Consider the following 20589-nt stretch of genomic DNA (forward strand, 5'->3'; position numbering starts at 1 on the left):
CATAGACATAGGAACATAATATATTCTGGAGGAAATACAAATCCATTGTACACATGGCCCCTGGACTTCCAGTTGGACTGCCCTGGCATGTACCATTTTCCAGAGCCTATAATATCTTTGCTAGGAAACTTATTGCGTTTATATCAAGTATATTAAATACTGCACCATGTAATTTATATAGTTTAGCTGGATAACCAGAAGTTATTTCTATAAAGTCTGATATCAAAGGGCTTTTATTCTTTTTAAAACTATTTAGATGTATTAATTTACAGTTTTGCCATTAGAAAATTATAGGGGCCATTTATCCACTCTATCTATTAAATCTTATTGGATACCATCATAAAATCTAAAAGCAAAATGAAGTCCAGCTAAGACCACTAATAGGATCCATATAGCTCTGATACATAAGTAAATGTAATTATGATTCCTTATGCCATTATGTGTTGGCTATTATTAATCTAAATGCTGTATTTAGAAATATTTTGGTAATAAATATCACAAGCACAATGTTATTTAGCTATAGTCATGCATGATTGAAATACATACCTGCTGAATGTATAGCTCTCTATTCAAAATCAAGGTGTTTTACTGTATTGACTGGCATGGAGAGGTGATACATCCATAATCAAAACCCAAAACAGGTTTTTAATTCAGCTGGCAGGCGTACATTGCTGCAGTTGTTGTGCAAAAGTACTGAAATTATGTATTTAACGAGTTTAGGCCTTAAGGCTGCTCATGAGAAATGCATGTATTGTGCTACGCACTATGCACCAGGGTACAATAGTATTTATAGCTGCCTTAACCTGCCGGGGGAGTCAGGACCTTGACATCCAACATGATAGATGCTATGATCTGCAGCAGGTAAGCAATTAATAATATATATTATATAAGCAGCCTCTACTTTCAGAGGAGGCTTTCCAATAGACGCAGATACATTGTTGGTGGGATTTGCTTCCATTCAGCATCAAGAAATTTAGAAAGGTTGGGCACCAGTGTTGTCAAGTAGGCCTGGCCCACACTCATTCTTGCAATTTATGCAGTGTTCAGTGCAGTGCAATGCAGTGTTCAATTGGGTTGAGGACCCTGTGCAGATCCAGGCAAGTTCTTCCACTCCCATCTCTGCAAACTCATTCTGTACAGAGCTTGGTTTGTGCATGGGGACATTATTATGGTTCTGAAGCTAGAAAGAACCTTCCCCAACTGCTGCAACACAGAACGAAACATGGGATTGTATAAATGTAGCAATACGATGTGCTTTCAGTGGATCCAGAAGCCCACAGCCCACACCATGCAAAGCAACCCACTCCATTATGTCTCCTCCACCAAATGTTGGCAGCATTAAAAAGGCTGTTAGCATTGCCCAGACATCTGGAATACCCAGGTCAGTGAGGGGGGCACTTAATAAGAAGCCATGCTATGCAGTTCTGACATTCCCAACAATGTTTGTAGGTCCCACTGACAGCTGGTGATTGCAATAGACAGTGAAAGCAAAATGCCGAATGGGTGATTGGGGTTACTATAGTTTACACTATAGTTTACACATATTTTAAAATATTTAAACTTTCCTTTTAATGCAACTGGAAGTTTACAGATCAGGTTTTACCTGTTACAAGAGCATGAGCAGCCAGCAGTTTCTCTACAAAGGATGTAATTAGTTCTGCTCAGAGGTGGAGTTTTTAAAGAATGTTGTTTATGGTTTACATAGAGCCAGTAGGGTCAGGCTTGTTACTGCATGCATTAGACAGGATCAGGTTGTTAATATAAATAGAGACTCTATGTCTTATTTACTAATCTGGACAAGGTAATAAGAGCAGAAAAAGCTGGTGTATTTTGTCATATTTCTTTAATTGCAATGTGCTTATAAAGGGGTTGTTTACCTTTGAGTTAACAATGATGTATTTGTAGAGAGTGATATTATGAGACAAGTTGCACTTGGTTTTCATTTTTTATCATTTGTGGTTTTTTAGTTATTTATCTTTTTATTCAGCAGCTGTCCAGTTTGCAATTTCAGTAGTCTGTTTGCTAGGGTCCGAATTACCCTAGCAACAATGCACTGATTTGATTAAGAGACTGGAATATAAATAGGAGAGGCCTGAATAGAAAGATGAGTAATAAAAAGTAGCAGTAACAATTGTAGCCTTACAGAGCATTTGTATTTAGATGGGGTCAGCGAAACCTATTTGAAAGCTGGAAAGAGTCAGAAGAAGAAGGCAAATAATTCAAAAACTATGAAAAAGAAAAAATGAAGTTTAAAGATGAACCATTCCTTTATGTGCAGTGTTTCCTTGTACCCTAGAGCACTGCACTCTGCATTTTGTATTTGAGGTCATAACCTCAGCCATAACCTTTGTATACTAAACATAAACATGAACTTACTGCACCACAAGCCTAATCAAACAAATGATTTGTGCTTTCAAACTTTGCTACAGGGGGTCACCATCTTGTAACTTTGTTAAACATCTTTGCAAGACCAAGACTGTGCACATGCTCAGTGTGGTCTGGGCTGCTTAGGGATCATCATAAATTATTAAAACAGCACAAGTCAAATAATATCTGCCATAAACTGATACAGCAAGACTGATTAACAATCAGAATATACAGACTCCACAGGGTCCTGTGTTGTCATATAATCTAATGTGGATTTTATAGTTTTTGTATTGTTAAATACAAACTTTCTCCAATTTAGCAAAATAATCCTCCAAATAGAATCCCAGTTTATCTGTTTAAATCTGGCTCCATGATCTTTGTCCCTGCAGCTGGAGTTGGAAACAGTAAAGGGGATGTAAAGGCAAAAATAAAATCCAATACAAATCTCTACGCAGTCGCCGACTGCTCTACAGGGAAACAAACAAAGCTGCTTGAGTTCTGCATGGCTGGGAAGTAAGGCGGGCTCCCCCGCTATTCATAAGTATGATTGTTTCCCTGCTCAGCAGTTAGGGACCATCTGACAATTCCTATCCACAGCAGTAAATATAGGGAGAATTTCACTGCATACAGTCAGGTTTCTTATAAAAACAGTACGCATGTTTTAATTAAAGTATATTGGAGATAGGTTTCTTTTTCATTAAAGAAAGCAAAAATGGGATTTTATTTTTTTGCCTTTGCATTCTCATTAAGGGGCTTTTTTTAGGTTATCACCTTGCGTGAGAAATTGTGCTTATCTCTCTTATGCAGTATATTACATAACTGTGGAAGATGTTTTGCTCCAAGACAAGAGATGTTTTCCCTTTTGCCCTATTTATGATCCTTTTAAAACACAGAGAATCTCACAGACATTCCACCTTCTGTTTTGTCTTGCAGAGTAAACTAAATGACAGTCTGAACTCCTTGGCTGAACTGGTCCCTAATCTGCAGGTGGGTCTTCCATTCTGTGTGCCTATTGTATTACATTATATTGTATCAAACCGATTATCTCCATCAAAAACGTCCAATCTGCTGTCCTGCAGCTCTTGCCAGGATGCAGCCCCCTAGCAGTTACATAGTTACATAGTTAAATCGGGTTGAAAAAAGACCAAAGTCCATCAAGTACCCCTCCAAATCAAATCCAGCATCCATACACACACACCGACCCTTCCATATATTCACATAAATTCTATATACCAATACCTATACTAATTGTAGAGTTTAGTATCACAATAACCTTTGATATTCTGTCTGTCCAAGAAATCATCCAAGCCACTCGTAAAATCATTAAGAGAATCAGCCATCACAACATCATCTGGCATGAATGAAATATGGTCTCATTTGCATTATCTGTATAGTTAAATGTGTATATGCTTTATTATTTTTGTCTCTTTAGGCAAATATCAACAATACCATAAAGAATGTCCAGTCCCTAAAAGAAACACTGATTAACGATATCATCCAGCTGCTGAAAAATGTAAGGCATAATCCAGTAGTCAGATTGTATTGTGAGACTGGGCAAAAATGGTGTTGGTCAGGACTGAAATAATTAATAGTAATAATGGGATCTGTTATCTCTGAGTTATGAGAAGGCCGTCTCCCATAGACTTCATTTTAATCAAATTATTCACATTTTTAAAAATGATTTTTTAGTAATAATAAAACAGTACCTTGTCCTAACTATGATATAATTAATGTTTATTGGAGGCAAAACAATCTGATTGTATTAAATTCATGTTTACATTTTTTTTTATAGTAAATTTAAGGTAAAATAATCCAAATAACAGCAAAATCTTATCTCCAGGAAAAAAAAACAGGTCCCAAGCATTCTGAATAACAGGGACCAATATCTGTATATAAGTATATATGAAGGCTACATAAGTAATACACATAGGGGGTTATTTACTAAAACTATTTATTTTCTCTATTGGGCTATTTGATGCAAAATCTTTTTGAGATTTCCCGATCTCCCCGATGCTGCAAAAAGCCTGATTCCGAAAACCTGACATATCAAACCTGTCTAAGTCATGTACAAGTCAATGGGAGATGTCCTTTAACCAATTTTAAGATATCGTGGTCTGTTATAGGTTTAGCCCGATAATTCGAAATGTTTTTAGGCGAAAATCGTATGATTATGAGATTATCAAGTTTTTTCCCAATCTGATTTATTTGAGTTATTTTACTGATAAATAAGGTAAAATCGTGGATGGGAGTTAGGTCGAGCTTTTTAATTAAACCAAGAGATTTTAGTAAATAAACCCCTCAATATTTTCATTTTCTAAAAGTTATTATTTATGATGTACTATTTATATTGTGAACCACCTCTTCAACCCAGAAAAGCTTATGTGGTGTTTTATCTGTGGTCAAAAGAGGCGTTCTAAGATCCAAAGCCCATGATTCAGAAGGAGGTGGAAAATCAAGGCTTCTAGGTCAATGGCCTATAACTAGGGATTGGCGAATTTGACCTGTTTCGCCAAATATTCGCCACCAGCAAAATTTCGCTGACGCCCATTAAAGTCTATGGACGTCAAAAAAATTTTGTTGCGCGGCAAAAAAAAATTTGAAGCGCGTCTTTTTATTTTGACACATGACACCATACAATTCGCCCATCCCTACCTATAACTTCGTACAGGTATGGGATCCATTATCTGGAAACCGGTTATCCAGAAAATTCTGAATTACGGGAAGGCCATCTAAGTAAGAAAAAATATTCCTTATTGGAGGGTTTAATTCATGTTTAAATGTTATTATAGTAGATTTAAGGTATGGAGATCCAAATTACGGAAAGATCCCTTATCTGGAAAACCCCAGGACCCAAGCTTTTTGGATAATAGGTCTCATACCTGTATTTGTTCTCAGACAGTTCCCAGCAAGAATAGGCAAGTTATGATGCAGGTTTCTATTACAGAATTTCATTTTAATAAGATTCTAATTTCAATTTGAAAGAATATAGGATGAGTCTGGGTGCTGCCAACAGAAGTGAATAATGCCTACTATCATAGTATCAAAGTAGTTCAAGATCAGAGTGGTTCTTGATATGTCTTATTTTGCATCTCCATTTCTAAATTATAGTTCTCCTTTTTGGTTTTCCCAAGTCTACCACAATATTTCCAAAAATTTTGGAAAAATTTGGTGAAGTTTTTAGCAGAGGGGTTCATTTTCTCCAATATTCGGACAATCTGGTTACGATAGCACAAAAAAGAAATAATCTCATCTATAAACAACATTGGCAGCAATATCAGATCATCAGATTTAGTAGGAACCATGGGGAACTTGTTTAAGGCAGACCCTTCTAAACAGAGAAAACATATACCATTTGTGTATTTCACAAGTTCTAGTACCAAAAGGCCTAAGAAATGTCATTATCAGAAAAATGAAATTTTGAAACTGATCTTAGTTAAATAAAGATTATTTCTCTCTCTTGGGGAGAGGAGATTTTAAATCGTAAATTAAAACCACAGTTTTGATGAAGAATATCTGAGACATTACAAGTGTTTAATGGGAGCACAAATGTCCAGAATCCAGAAGATCTATGAATATGTGGATTAAAGTTATATGAACAGGGTTTACAAGCAAACATGGACTAAATGGAAAAACGTGCTCCAATTGCCTTCCATTAGGCTTTTAAGTCTTTAGAATTTTGATAGAATTCACGCTGTAGGAACACACATCATACATTGGCATGATAGAAAAAAAAATCTGTCTCCTAAAGTGGACTAATGATTTTTATAGTGAGGAATGCTCCTAGAGATCTCTCCCCAATGGAAGTCAATAATCACTCTCATGTGCCAAGAAACCTAATGAAGTTAAGAGGGGACAATTTAAGGAGGGCAGGAGTTTAAGACATTTAATATATTGTGTGTTGTGTATCTATTTCCAGGAAAGTCTCTGCCTTCTCAATAAAGCCAAAGAATACTTCACTCAGTACCTGGAATGGGTAACAAAATTGGTATGTTATAAATGGTCACCTTGAATTATTAAAAACTTTAATATGCCACTGATACTATTTCTGTGCACTTAAAATGTTATTATTGTTATATAAGGGTAGGCAAGATGAGAAGTTCAGGCCATTATGGCAGTGGTTCAAGGAGAGGTTTTTGGCCGAGTGAGGCCAAACTCCAAGGTCCGGCCACCATGGAGTGTAAGCAAGTTCAGGAGTGCAATTGTGCTATTTTTTGGAAAACTGATCAATAAAGTCAGGTTGTGTTTAACAACCCAGAGTTGTTCCACTGTTACATGGGCAGAAGCACCTATAAATGTTCCCCTACAGCTCTATACAATACAGGTGGTTAAACTTGAACCTAGGTACCAGATTTGCCTATCACATTATGGGGGTTATTTACTTATTTAACTCCGAATGCTGAAAATCTGGAAAATTTGTGGGGTTTTTTAGTATAAAATCGGAATTCAAAAAAAACAGGAGGTTTTTTTTTTCCCGCAAACAAAATTTATATATTAATAAATAAGCCAGAAAAACCTGTATTGGTTTGGTCGGAGTTTTTTTCAGATAATATTGTATTGACATAAATTCAGACTTTGATAACTGGGCCTCCCCATGTATTAATTGAGTCCTTAAAAAGCTGCGACCCTCAATCTAGATTGAATGACTCATGTTGAGCTCATGTTGAAGGCTACTAAAGGCCTTTGTTATCTAGGCATCCCTGCTAGAAAGTATGAATTCTGCCCATGATATTTTTCATGCTCAGTGATTTTCTGCTTGTTAGCATGATCTCCAGGGCTAGTTGAGTATAAAATGTCAAGAGAATAATGTGCGAGATAAGACAGGATCTTTGGTATCAAGGAAGGTAGGGAACTGTCAGGCTGTATTGAACATACCAGTCTATCAGCTGTCCCTTATATTTCTATGCAGAGATCATCACTTCTTGCAAAGCTGATAGTTCTTGTTGTTTCAGATAACAGAAGATATCTCCTCCTGCCAGTCGGTGCCTCGGACTCTCGATAACATACGCACCGTAGTGTGTGACAATATAACTAATCCCTGGGTGAGAACAGACACTGAAAATCCCATTTGTGTATAATTTATATTTCCATCCCATTCCTATATGTTTTAATAGTAAGCCCAGCCCTCCCATGTCCCTGTAGCCCTTCCATTTATTCCATACAGCAATTTTGCCTCAGTTAATCAATAACAGAGCTGATTTTTCTCACTCATCTATCATTACTTCCATATAAATCTCCCTCACTTTTACAAGTTATCCACATGACCACTCCCTATCAATTCCCCTATGACTCCAGCTTATCAGTTTCATCCTTACATTGCAATGCAAACTGCCATGGTGCCGAGTAGCTCCTGTCAGAGAGCAGTAGAGCATATCAATTGCATTACTTTATGAATGCATTGGAAATGGAACATCTCAGTTATAAGTTGGAATGGTTTATATGTGTGAAGAGGGATTTAAGTATGGGAGATATGATCATAATGTTTAAATATACAAAGGGTCCATACAATGAACTATGTGGTGGCTTACTTACCAGTAGACATCTCTAGAGGACACAATGGCAGCTGTTGAAAATTAGAAGAGGTTTCATCTTAAGATGCCAAAATGATCCTGTACATTGAGAGCTAGTAAAAATTATAAATTATCTCCTGGCATTAAGAATAGTTTTAAGAAAAGGTTTAGCACAAGGAGGCTGGTTTTAATAAACATATTATAATGCTCAACCAATGAATGGCCTGACAGTTAGATTTTTTTTTTTTCATACCAGTGGCATTATGGAGATTCTGATAGGGATTGTTTCACCTCCTAAGGATCAACACAAATCTCAGGATTTGTTTGACAAAGGGTTTACCTTTCACCCTGCACTTTTTTACTATGGTTGTATTCCTGGATTCTTTGGTTTCTACTAACTTGCTCAACGTGCTACCTTTGTGGGAAGCTTATACCTATATCAAAGCAACATGATGCTCCCCAACCCCTTCGATGTTGCTCCCAGTGGCCTCAAAGCAGGTGCTTTTTATTTAATTCCTGGCTTGGAGGCAAGTTTTGGTTGCATAAAAACAAGGTGTACTGTCCAACAGAGTCTCCTGTAGGCTGCCTGTCCATTAGGGGCCACCAAATAGTCAATCACAACACTTTTTTTTTACATTTGCATTGGCTCAGAGTTATAAAAAGTCGGGGCTCCCCATTTTAGCTGATCTAGGAGATGCTGCCAACCAGCAACACCTAAAGATCCGTTTCTCCACATTCTCCCTTCATCAATTTGACTTTCCCTAAAATACCTATAATCATTGTTCATCCTATAACCACTCCTATTGCTCCTTATCAAACAGTCCTAAACCTGCATTAATGCCCAAAAGCCTATAGAATATTTTACATGTTTCATATCTTCTGTTCATTGTAGTAAACACAACTTGGAAATTGCAGTTCATTAGCAGTAGAAGGATAACGGATGGGTAATCCCTGCACTATTACCTTCCATTGATCCATTTTGCTTTTTTTATCCCCAATCAATGAATTGTTCCATAAATCTCCTCCATGTTGTAAATGACAAAAAAGAAAGACAAATGCCCTCTTGGTCATTACATCATATACTCTATCTTTTCCATAGATCATTCTTATCCTTGTTGCCCTTGAAAGGTAGAGCTGATTATTATCTTTTGGCTAATTTTTTGTTTCTTTAGAATGGTTTCTGGTTCTGTCTTGCCTGGTGCACATTCTTCCTGATCCCCAATATACTTTTGAGTATAAAATCTGTGGAGCATATCACTAAACTCAAACCCACATCAAGGTGAGCACAGTTATTTCTACAAACATGTATGGATATATTATTCAAATCTTTCCATTGGGCTAATAGAATTCAGGTTGACAGTGCTTTGTTGTAGTAGAAGATGGGTAAAGTAGAAGATACAAAGTTGGAGGAAGGACAGAAATGAATGTCCTGGAACAAAGTAATAAATAATATATTTGCTTCTGTAAAAAAAAAGGATATTAGGAATTATCAAATAGTTTTACAGTATATTACATGTATGGCATGCATTATCCAGAAACCCTTTATTAAGAAAGCTCTAAATTATGGCAAATCTCCTAATAATTCACATTTTTAAATAGATTTCCTTTTTCTCTGCAATAATAAAACAGTACCTTGTACTTGTATTTAATGAACCCTTATTGGAAGCAAGACCAGCCTATTGGGTTTATTTAATGTTTAAAGTATTTTTAGTAGCCTTAAGTTATGGAGATCCAAGATCCCTTATCTGGTAAACCCCAGCTCCCTGGCATTCTGGATAACATGTCCCATGCCTGTGATTTAAATATTGCCCCTCACTGCAGAATATGTTAATGCTTAATAAATATATGTTGGTAATATTAATACATTTGGCCTTTCGTTTTACAGGGTAATATGTATATGACTATAAAGTATGCAATGTCAATAGTGATGGGCGGATCTGTCCCATTTCGCTTTGCAAAAATTCACGAAAAGCATTGAAGTCACTAGGCGTCAATATTATTTTGACGCGCAACAATTTTAAAATGAGCATCAATTTTTATATGCGCGACTCTTTTGCCAAAATGCATTAAAGTCAATGGGCGCCCAAATTATTTTGACGCACAACTATTTTTATGCGTGCAACAATTTTTGCACGCGCGACTCTTTTGTCCAAATGCATTAAAGTCAATAGTCGAAATCCAAAAATTTGCCGCGAATCCATGCATGACTGATAAATTCACCCATTACTTATTGGTAATGTGCTTTTTACTATTCAGGAATTAAGAGTTATATTTATCGTCTGGGTTCAGGGTAAATGCAACTGAAATATTTTCGTCACTTTCCCTTCTGTTTAATATTCTGCCATGTTATTTGCCTTTTTTTCCCCTCTCTTCTTTTCACTGATTTTCTGCCTTTCCTGCACAGCATGTCTCCCTAGCTTCATCGCTCTTACCCTCTTTTGTTTCTCCATTTCTCACATCTGCCTGCAGTAACTCTTGTCTGGAAGAAGAGAACCCATTCCCATTGCCAGGAAAGAGCCATCCTATTGCTATTCAAAATATCAGGACCAGTGAAATACTGTAAAGACTTGTACAACCAAATGGATTTTTACTGCTGCAGTCGGACCTTCTCTAACATTCCGAAGACAACGGACCTCGTTAAGACTAACGTCAATGGAATGTCATAGGGGTGTTCTGTTTGTACTGGGAGCTGTCAACCCATATTTTTCAGGAGACTCTCAGATTTATATACTGGACTGGGGGCATGGTAAGGGCATAATAGGATGTGGTATAACAAGGCAAGAGAGTAATGGGATGTGGTAAGGGATTTTGATGGTCATTGCAAAAATAACTACCTGGTAAGGACCTACGGGAGTTTAATGTCTCTGTGAAGGGACATCCACTGCAAATATAAATGTTCTTGTTTATGATTTGTCTCTAATTCAGGGGTATGTTTTAATGACTTCAAAAATACATGATGCTTTGTTAGGGGGTGACTTTCTTGATTGACATTAAAAACAACAACAATTTTTTTGGATCCTACTTATAAACATTGAACAATGTTGGAATTGCCACATTTTTTTCATTGGAGATAAAATTATTTGAAAGTGTTACTGCTGTACAGGTATGCGACCTATTATCCAGAATGCTGAGGACCTGAAGTTTTCTGGATAAGGGATCTTTCCATAATTTGGATCTCTATATATTATGTACTTAAAATTAATTTAAACATTCGATAACCCCAATAGGGCTGTTTTGCTTCCAATAAGGATTAATTATATCTTAGTTGAGATCAAGACCAAGGTGCTGTTTTATTATTACAAAGGAAAATAAAATATATGTTACAAATCAGAATCATTTGCTTAAAGTGGAGTCTATGGGAGATTGCCTTCCTGTAATTCAGAGCTTTTTGGATAACAGGTTTCTGTATAGCGGATGGAATGGAAATTTAGTCAAAGTATTATGAAAATCCCATTATTTTAATACCTTTTAAAGATGATTTCTTCTCTAACTGGACCCAAAATCCCAAGACTCATTGGAAATAATGGCAAAGATAAAAGTTTTTTATGAACCAGACAAAAGCTAGAAAGACTCTAAAAATCTGTAAAGGAAGACTTTTTAAAAAAAACGGTAGCATTGAAATGGTTATACTATTACCATTGGGTTGTATTAGTGCATCCCAGACTAACCTCTTATTTATGTAGAACCCGAAAACTCAAATGAAACAAGTTTTCGACAATAAAAAAACTCGAATCGCTCAAATTAATAGAGTTTTCAAGTGAAACCCACCAAAAAAAAAAACAAACATCGTGAAGGCTACAAACATCTTCACATGGTTGAAGGGCCTCTGTTATTGACTAGCTGGAGTATTTTTGAATTTGAGCTATTTCCAGCTTTGGGGTATAATATAAACTCCTAAAAAACTCAAATTTTTCAGGTAAAAATCAACTTGATAAATAACCCTCTTAATGTTTACATGATTTTCTAGTAGACTTGAGGTATGAAGATGAAGATCCAGATTACGTAAAGATCCTTTATCTGGAAAACCCCAGGTCCAGAGCATTCTGGATTACAAGTCCCATACCTGTAGTTCATTATTGAGTTTTCCAGCAAATTTTCTTACAAACACTGTTGCTCTTTTGGGGAATTGGGACCCACTGAGTAAGGGCCCCAAGCAGTGATCCACAGTGAACCCAATACTTTACTTTGTACATTCTTGTCTATCCATTAATTATTTATTTTTCTGCCTAACTATTCTCTGACCCAAAATTTCCACACTTTTATATAGATATAATTTAGTATAAGATGTTTTTGTTCTGTAATGTTCTGGAAAATTTGTAATAAAAACACACTGAAACAACTATTGGTATTGTTTGTATAGGACCATTATTTCAGACCATTATTGGATACTTTACAGAAATAGTTATGTACTAAATCCCTGTTTAGTTCTGTCTCATACTGAATTATTAAATGTTTCAGAATTCTTGGAACTGCACACAAAGTAAACATGCTATGTGTAAATGCATACAGGGCATTATCAGTTTTTTCTATTCCTGACCCTTTAATCCTAAAACTGAAACTATGCCCAGGGGCTTATCATAATGTACATCATTTCCACCATAATAGAATTTTGTATTTCACTCTTTTGATTTGTTAGTGGCTCAGTACATTAGCAATCGTGTTAACAAATAAGCTATTCTAGTTTACAAATGTCCTACTGTAGGACTATAGCTTTAATAGTATCTAGGCCCATGAAAGGGTTTTTTACAAACTATCTGAAAACTCTCCAGCATGTAAGAACCTTAAGGCCTATGTGTGACTCATACAGAACATCCCTGGATCTCCCTGACAGATGTGTGTGTATAAAGCACAATTGATGGCATATAAAAATGACATGCCTGCTGGACCCTGAGGATACTTGAATCCCTGTGTGTTGTGATTATAAAAGGAAAAAAATATATTTTTTACAGTATTTGTTTCACTGGGCCGAGCAATATAAACATTTATATTATATGGCCATAAGTTACATAGTTACATAGTTAAATTGGGTTGAAAAAAGACAAAGTCCATCAAGTTCAACCCCTCCAAATGAAAACCCAGCATCCATACACACACCCCTCCCTACTTTTAATTAAAATTCTATATACCCATACCTATACTAACTATAGAGTTTAGTATCAGAATAGCCTTTGATATTATGTCTGTCCAAAAAGTCATCCAAGCCATTCTTAAAGGCATTAACTGAATCAGCATCACAACATCACCCGGCAGTGCATTCCACAACCTCACTGTCCTGACTGTGAAGAACCCCCTACGTTGCTTCAAATGAAAGTTCTTTTCTTCTAGTCTAAAGGGGTGGTCTCTGGTACGGTGATCCACTTTATGGGTAAAAAGGTCCCCTGCTATTTGTCTATAATGTCCTCTAATGTACTTGTAAAGTGTAATCATGTCCCCTCGCAAGCGCCTTTTTTCCAGAGAAAACAACCCCAACCTTGACAGTCTACCCTCATAATTTAAGTCTTCCGTCCCTCTAACCAATTTAGTTGCATGTCTCTGCACTCTCTCCAGCTCATTTATATCCCTCTTAAGGTCTGGAGTCCAAAACTGCACTGCATACTCCAGATGAGGCCTTACCAGGGACCTATAAAGAGGCATAATTATGATTTTCATCCCTTGAGTTAATGCCCTTTTTTATGCAAGACAGAACTTTATTTGCTTTAGTAGTAACAGAATGACACTGCCCAGAATTAGACAACGTGTTATCTACAAAGACCCCTAGATCCTTTTCATTTAAGGAAACTCCCAACACATTGCCATTTAGTGTATAACTTGCATTTATATTATTTTTGCCAAAGTGCATAACTTTGGACACCCCTTATTATTATTAGAATTGCCTATTTAAAGTGATAATGACACAAAAATTTTTTAATCAAAATATTAATGTACATCAAAAGTTACCTATAGCTCATGTTGATAGTTTTTGACTCATACAGGCTGTGTTTGTAAGTAACTTGAAGTTCCTAAACAGACTACTGAAGCTCAAATATGGCAGCCCCCCTCATAGAGGAACATGGGGATCAGATGGGTAATGTAAAAGCATCTGTAAATTCTTTTATGGCAATATTATGAGAGATGTAAAAAAGGTTTAATTTCTGGTGTCAGTATCTCTTTAAGGCATCATCCATCATTGGCAGCATAGGTGCCACGTGACCGTACAATGATATTCCTGACAATTCCGAGATTGTGGGAAGAGTTTTGGGAAGAATTTTTCCTTTTTCCACCCGACAGTGCCCCCATGGTCAATGTATGGTCCATACCAAATCATTTTGCTGAGTTGGAAGTGGGGGAGCTTGACTGGTCAGCAGAGACATATATTTACATTATTTAAATGTAGGGACTGATAAATATGTCCTTGTTTACTGTGCATATGCCTAAGGTTTGGCCACTACAGGGAGGTAGGGAGTAAGTCTTCCATATCTGGGTCAAAGCATGACAACTAGCCATCCTGAGTTTGGCCACTGGCACTGTGCAATAATATATATTGAATGAGCCATGCTGTCTTGGGGCTTTTTGCCGGCAGCTTCCCCAAGGGAAGGGAGAGAAGTGGAACCCCAGCTGAGCATAGGTTGCAGTGAGTATTAGTCAGCTCCTGTTACAGGTGTCTCTAGGAGAGCTAGATAGGGCTACCTATATGAGAAGCTCATAACAGTATAGAAGGAATTTGATTCCCAAGGGCATTGTTGCCTAGTCAGAGAACCAGAGACAGGTTATAGAGATTAGATAGACTCCCACCTGGGGTCCACATAGAATTTGTCCCTCGAGGAAACAGGAGACACTCTGGGAGAACTGCATGTTACCCCTCTCTCAAGCTTTATAGCGGGATTATTCTGATGACAATCTTTATTGTAAGTTGTACTGACTAATCAATGTCTGTGTTCTGTACCATTGGTATATTCTCCATTGTAGGTTTGTTCTAAATAAATCAATTCTGGTTATTGTTCAAAGAACCACTGGTGCTTATTTTCTTACAGTGTATTATACCCTGCCTCACTCACTGAGAAGTATAGGTCTCATCCGGAGCAATTATTGGGGTAAAGCTCATAGTTCGAGTAATGGTGCTGCTCGTTTTGCTAGAGCCTTACGTAATTAAATTTCATTCTCAAACGCATGCTCAGACATTACTGTGTGCAGAAGAACAAATCACAGGAATCATGTTGCATATTAGGAAATTTCCCTGTCATCGCGTGTCAGTGCAATATTATGTATTGGGTCCTGTGTTGGAGGAAAATGACATTTGACACGCCAGGAGGAATTGTGCAATTGGCATGTGAATGTCACTGATGTACCCATGGGCAATCATACCACCCGTGACTTAATATGATGGGAGCTCCCCAGGCCCAAATGACAAATACAGAGGAGTAGCTGGAAAGACAGAACTTGCTAAATACCTTTGTGTGTGTGTTTTTATGGTAAGGAAACAATTGAAAGAAAATTGCAGCTAGTTTCCTCCTTCCTATAATTAATCTAAACATGTCTAATCAAGGAGGAACAGTATGAACCGTGTATATAAATTAGCGTATCCTGTGATAACAAAACAGGATGAAGAATTTATATGCTTCTTTACATGCCCATCCATATGGTCTCTGTTCTTCTGCAGAATTTTTTGAAAAACATGGCACAAGAAGAGACACATCTTGTGTCCCAAACAAACAACCTTCTGGGCAGACATTCTTCTGCACATGGGCAAGAGCAGCCAAATTATCACATACATCTTTCTGTTATTCTTTTCTTCCTTATTAGTAACAACATGGACAGGAGTCTCATTTGTACTGTCTGAGATGGTAGAATATTGGTCAGGTTGATAGAATATTGTAAATGTGCCTGTAAATTGTATTTGGTTCAACTAATAACTGCTCAATTCACACAAATACGAATTCTTCAAGCTTTTTTATGAATAGCACCAGGTGCTGTTTCACCACAACATTCAATGCTTCAAGGGATCCGACCCAAGATAACACTTAGATGCCTGACTAGGAAATTACTCCTTTGCTGTGTTACCCACAGGGGAAGAGGATCCATATGGCTTTAAAGGAACAGTAACACCAAAAAATGAAAGTGTCTTAAAGGAATGATAGTATGATCCCCTGCACTGGTAAAACTGATCTGTTTGCTTCAGAAACACAACTATAGTTTATATAAACAAGCTGCTGTGTAGCCATGGGGACAGACATTTAAGCACATGAGATAACAGATAAGTTCTGAGGAATCCCATTGTATACTATAAAGCTTATCTGTTATCTGCAGTGTATCCTGTCCTTTTTTACAGCTTGAATGGTTGCCCCAGTTCTGGACCGGAATTCAAAGTAGGCCCTGGCATTTTCAGTTCACAAAGGCCCAAACAGCCCCCCACCAGCCCACTAAATAGTGAGTGTCTATGGCAACTTACAGCAGCCCCTCTGGCATTTGCTAGAACCCACAGATTGCCAGTCGGACCTGGTTACTGCCATGGCTACACAGCAGCTTGTTTATATGAACTATAGACATGTTTCTGAAGAAAATACACCCGCTATACCAGTGCAGTGCAACAGTACATTATATTTTCTTTACTTTAAAACACTTTCATTTTTTGGTGTTATTGTTCCTTTAAGCTTATGTTTTAATATGACTCAATAAACTGTTTTCCCATATCAATGATGAGTGATATCCCTGCAGTGAGCACCAACCATTTGTTTTTTTGTGTGTGCTACCATCATTAAAGTGGACATGGTCTTAAATGTTCTTGTGATAATGTGGGTGTGGTTTAAAGTGGGTGTGGTTTAAAATGGGGAGTGGCTAACACTGACTTCCATTATTGGCCCTCCACCACAGAAAAAAATTCCAGCCCTCAAGACCACAGAAGTTGGCAGCACTGATTAAATAAAACAAAAAATTTACATGACAAAGAACATTCTTTTTCTCTATATTTTACTCTTGGCCAATGCCTGCTTGTCTGAACACAGGTGACAACGCCAATACATTTGTCTATTTATGTTCAGTAGGGGCTGTCCTGCTTTGAGGTCCATGGAACACATCTCAGCAGATATAGGCACTAGCCCTTCTCTTGTAGTGACAAAGCCATGAAATAATCAATCCTGCCCCCATCATTTTCTATCCTATTACTGTCTGACACAAATGAACAAAATTAAAATTTCAGGTAGAGTCTCTCTTTAAATAAACCCCCTGGTGTTCTAACTCTATGATCAAACATCACACGCACAAGGCACTGGTTTTAAATACATTCCGTTAGATTTTGTTACACATTTATGAAATATATATGTATATACAGTAATATATTTCCTTGCCTCATAATTAAATCATTGACATCTTCCCAATTTAGCTTCCCAGTGACACATACGTAACTAAAAAAAAAAAATCATTCCTCTGCTATGGCTTGTCACTGACCTACATGGTCAACTGTCTTTAGATTTCCATTTAATTGGCGTTACTATGGTAAAACTATGAGGTTCCAGAAAGCTCTCTGTTTCATCGTTAACTTATTTATTGCTGGTGCATTGTGCGAGATACAAATAATGTGCAAGGGAAGCTAAGTGTTGCCTTGTTGTATAAATGTGGTGTATCTCTATCCCAGCACAGAAATAAAAACCTGGGTTGGCTGTGAGCCTATAAGAAGTACAAGTATGGGATCCATTATCTGGAAAACCCCAGGTCCCGAGCATTCTGGATAACAGGTCCCATAACTGTACTAACTAGTGAATGAAATCCGCATTTTATTGAGCTCAAACCAATCATTCTTTTCTATCATGGGGAAAAGTAATTTTAGTCCAGAGTTATAACCCATACCAACATGGTGGGTTTTAGTGAGCCAACTGCAATGACCGAAATTCTGATTGGTTGCTACACCCGTCAAATTTACCCCGGTTTTATGAAATGTCATTTGTGTGTCCTGCATCCATTGCAAAGGGACCCAATAGGGAATATCTTAAGCAAAAGTACATTTATAATTACTGTATATATTTGTTTATATAGGTATGAGACCTGTTATCCAGAATGCTCAGGACCTGGGATATTCCAGATAATGGATCATTCTGTACCTTAAGTCTACTAGAAAATCATGTAAACATTAAATAAACCCAATAGGCTGGTTTTGTATCCAATAAGGATTCATTATATCTCAGTTTGGATCAAGTGCAAGGTACTGTTTTATTATTACAAAAAGGAAATCATTTTTAAAAATTTTGAATATTTGGATGACGCAGTCTATGGGAGTCGGGTATTCTGTAATTCGGACCTTTCGGGATAGCGAGTTTTCAGATAACGGATCCCATACCTGTATTTGCATTTCTATGGATTCATTTTATTAATGTTCTCCCTCCAAATATAACCCCTTATTGTTAATTATAAGGATATTAGAAGCCTCTCTAAACCTTCGTTCTCCACCAGTTACCACATTTTAAGTCAAACTGGCCAGAAGTTCACTAAGGAGACTATTTATTAACATACAAGTTTTTCATTGTTAATTAATGCTTCTTTTTCATTTCTCTAATGAGTTTGAGATTTATAAAGTGTAAAATCCATTAAAAAAAGAACTCTAATACAAAACTTTGTCAAGTCAAAGCAGTTGAGTATAGTCAATGGCTGATCCAATTGTACCATTTTAAATCAATTCAGACTTTTAGAGGTATTTGGATATTTTTTTTGCTAGTTATTGCTCAAAAAACTAACATTTTTAGGGTTTTTATTTGTATCTTTTGTAGATTATTCAGCGTTTTTTTTTTAGTTCTTGTTTTTTTTATTCGGATCTTTTTATCATTTATATGGCATTCATAAACCTCTAAAACTACACAAATTCTGGTCTCTGTTTATTCCAGCTGAGCCTTCAGGTTTGGGGGAACTGCCAAGACAACCCTGTGGCTATAGACGCACAGATATCATCGCAGGAAACTTTTGTACGATATTCGTTGAGTGTATGGCGGGAGACAAGCCGACCGGTAACGGATATCGTTTGGCTCCTCGGTGGCCCAGGCGGAAAATTTTTATCGGGCATCTTTGAGGGCACCCAAACATCGCCCACTGTAAGTGCTGAATCATCAGATACAGGTAGAACTCTATTGTTTCTACCTGAATATCTGACGATTCAGCTCTACTCGTGTGTATTGAAATGAAGGATCTTTCTTAGAAAGATCTTTTCCAAGAAAGATTGAAATTGTTTATGGCTACCTTAAGTTCTAGAAGGCCAGTAGTAGGTTCTACAGAAAGCCCAAATCCACCGTTATGCATAAAAACCAAGCCAAGAAGAGAAAGAACAAAAATCCCTCTGCAACCAGGTTCCAGATACTTCACAACACCACAAAAATATATTATAGATATTCAGCAGGAAAGGGAAAGTTTGCTAAAATCCATGTACAGATTGTACAGAATACATATAGAATACATGTAGTGATGGGCGAATTTCTCCTGATTCGCAGAAAATTGCGAATTTGCCACTAAATTCACGAAACGACAAAAAATAGCAAAAATAAAGTAAAACACAAAAATTGATGCCAGGGTCAATTTTGACGCCAGCATTAAAGTCAATGGGCTTCCGAATACTGTTAACACACAGCGACTTTGACGCAAGCGACTACACCGGTAAATTTTCACGTGAGTTTCGCACATTTATTCGCTAAATACATACAGAATACATACAGAATACAAAGAAACCCTTAGGATGCCATAACCATTGTACACCCCGATGGCAAATCATAATATTAATGGAACTAAAATACAGAAAGGGTCTGAAGTTAATACAGTTGTGTAAAACTGCACACAATGGTCTGATGATAAATCTGAGCTTTCAGACACACTATTAAAGACTTTGCTAATTACTCTCTTGGCGTCTCCTGTTATTAATTCCACATTAAATTCCAATGGCTGATTAGCATTGCTCCAAACAATTAAGGGAGGAGTTCAACAATAAGACTTTTTCTTTACCCCCCAAAAAATGTATTTGAATACTGTACCAAAATAAATGACCTGCTGCTGCAATTTAGATGAATTCTTTGATTGTTTTGCAATAGTCTAGCACAGCCATATGTATATACTAATGTTTCCATTATGAAATATTTCCATTGTTAATGAGGTGTGGGATCTATGATTCAGAATCCAGTTATTTCCCATTGTGTCCTATTTAATCATCCAAGTCTTCATGTTTAACTGCCTTGCTTTTCTCCATAACAATAAGACCGAGCCTGTTTATGCTTGGTGCTCGGTCCCTAGGCCACCCCCTTAAGTGCTGCCTTAATGTGCCAACTAGTGATGAGCAAATCTGTCCCATTTCGTCCAAAAATTCTCGAAACTGCAAAACAGTTAGTGAAACGGCGAAAAATTCGTGAAACACAATAGGCGTCCAAAGTTACGCACGCAAGAATTTTTCTCGCTCCAAATGCATTAAAGTTAAAGGAAAACTATACCCCTCAAACAATGTAGATCTCTATAAAGATATATGGCTTTAAACAGCTCATATGTAAAACCCTGCTTCATGTAAATAAACCATTTTCATAATAATATACTTTTTTAGTAGTTTGTGCCATTGGGTAATCATAAATAGAAAATTGCCATTTTAAAAAACAAGGGCCGCCCCCTGGGATTGTATGATTCACTGTGCAAACATACATACCAAACAAACTATACTTGATAGGTCACATGAGCCAATTAACAGACAGAGTTCTGTCTTTTGCTTCCACAATTCTTCCTGTTA

The 20589-nt window shown here is 37.0% G+C and overlaps 1 protein-coding gene across 2 annotated transcripts in view; it reads left to right on the forward strand.

Annotated features, from left to right (window-relative positions):
- Positions 1 to 10925, forward strand: part of prom2.L (prominin 2 L homeolog) — a 36447-nt gene extending 25522 nt beyond the window's left edge. The window contains exons 18-23 of one of the 2 annotated variants that reach the window (XM_041584823.1): positions 3301 to 3354; positions 3800 to 3880; positions 6284 to 6352; positions 7317 to 7406; positions 9047 to 9153; positions 10279 to 10431. In XM_041584823.1, the coding sequence (XP_041440757.1) occupies positions 3301 to 3354; positions 3800 to 3880; positions 6284 to 6352; positions 7317 to 7406; positions 9047 to 9153; positions 10279 to 10291 (414 nt within the window). In that variant the 3' untranslated portion in view covers positions 10292 to 10431. 2 annotated transcript variants of the gene reach the window in all.
- The last annotated feature ends 9664 nt before the right edge of the window (positions 10926 to 20589 follow it).

Source organism: Xenopus laevis, chromosome 3L (genome assembly GCF_017654675.1).
Source record: "Xenopus laevis strain J_2021 chromosome 3L, Xenopus_laevis_v10.1, whole genome shotgun sequence".
NCBI classification, from domain to species: domain Eukaryota; kingdom Metazoa; phylum Chordata; class Amphibia; order Anura; family Pipidae; genus Xenopus; species Xenopus laevis.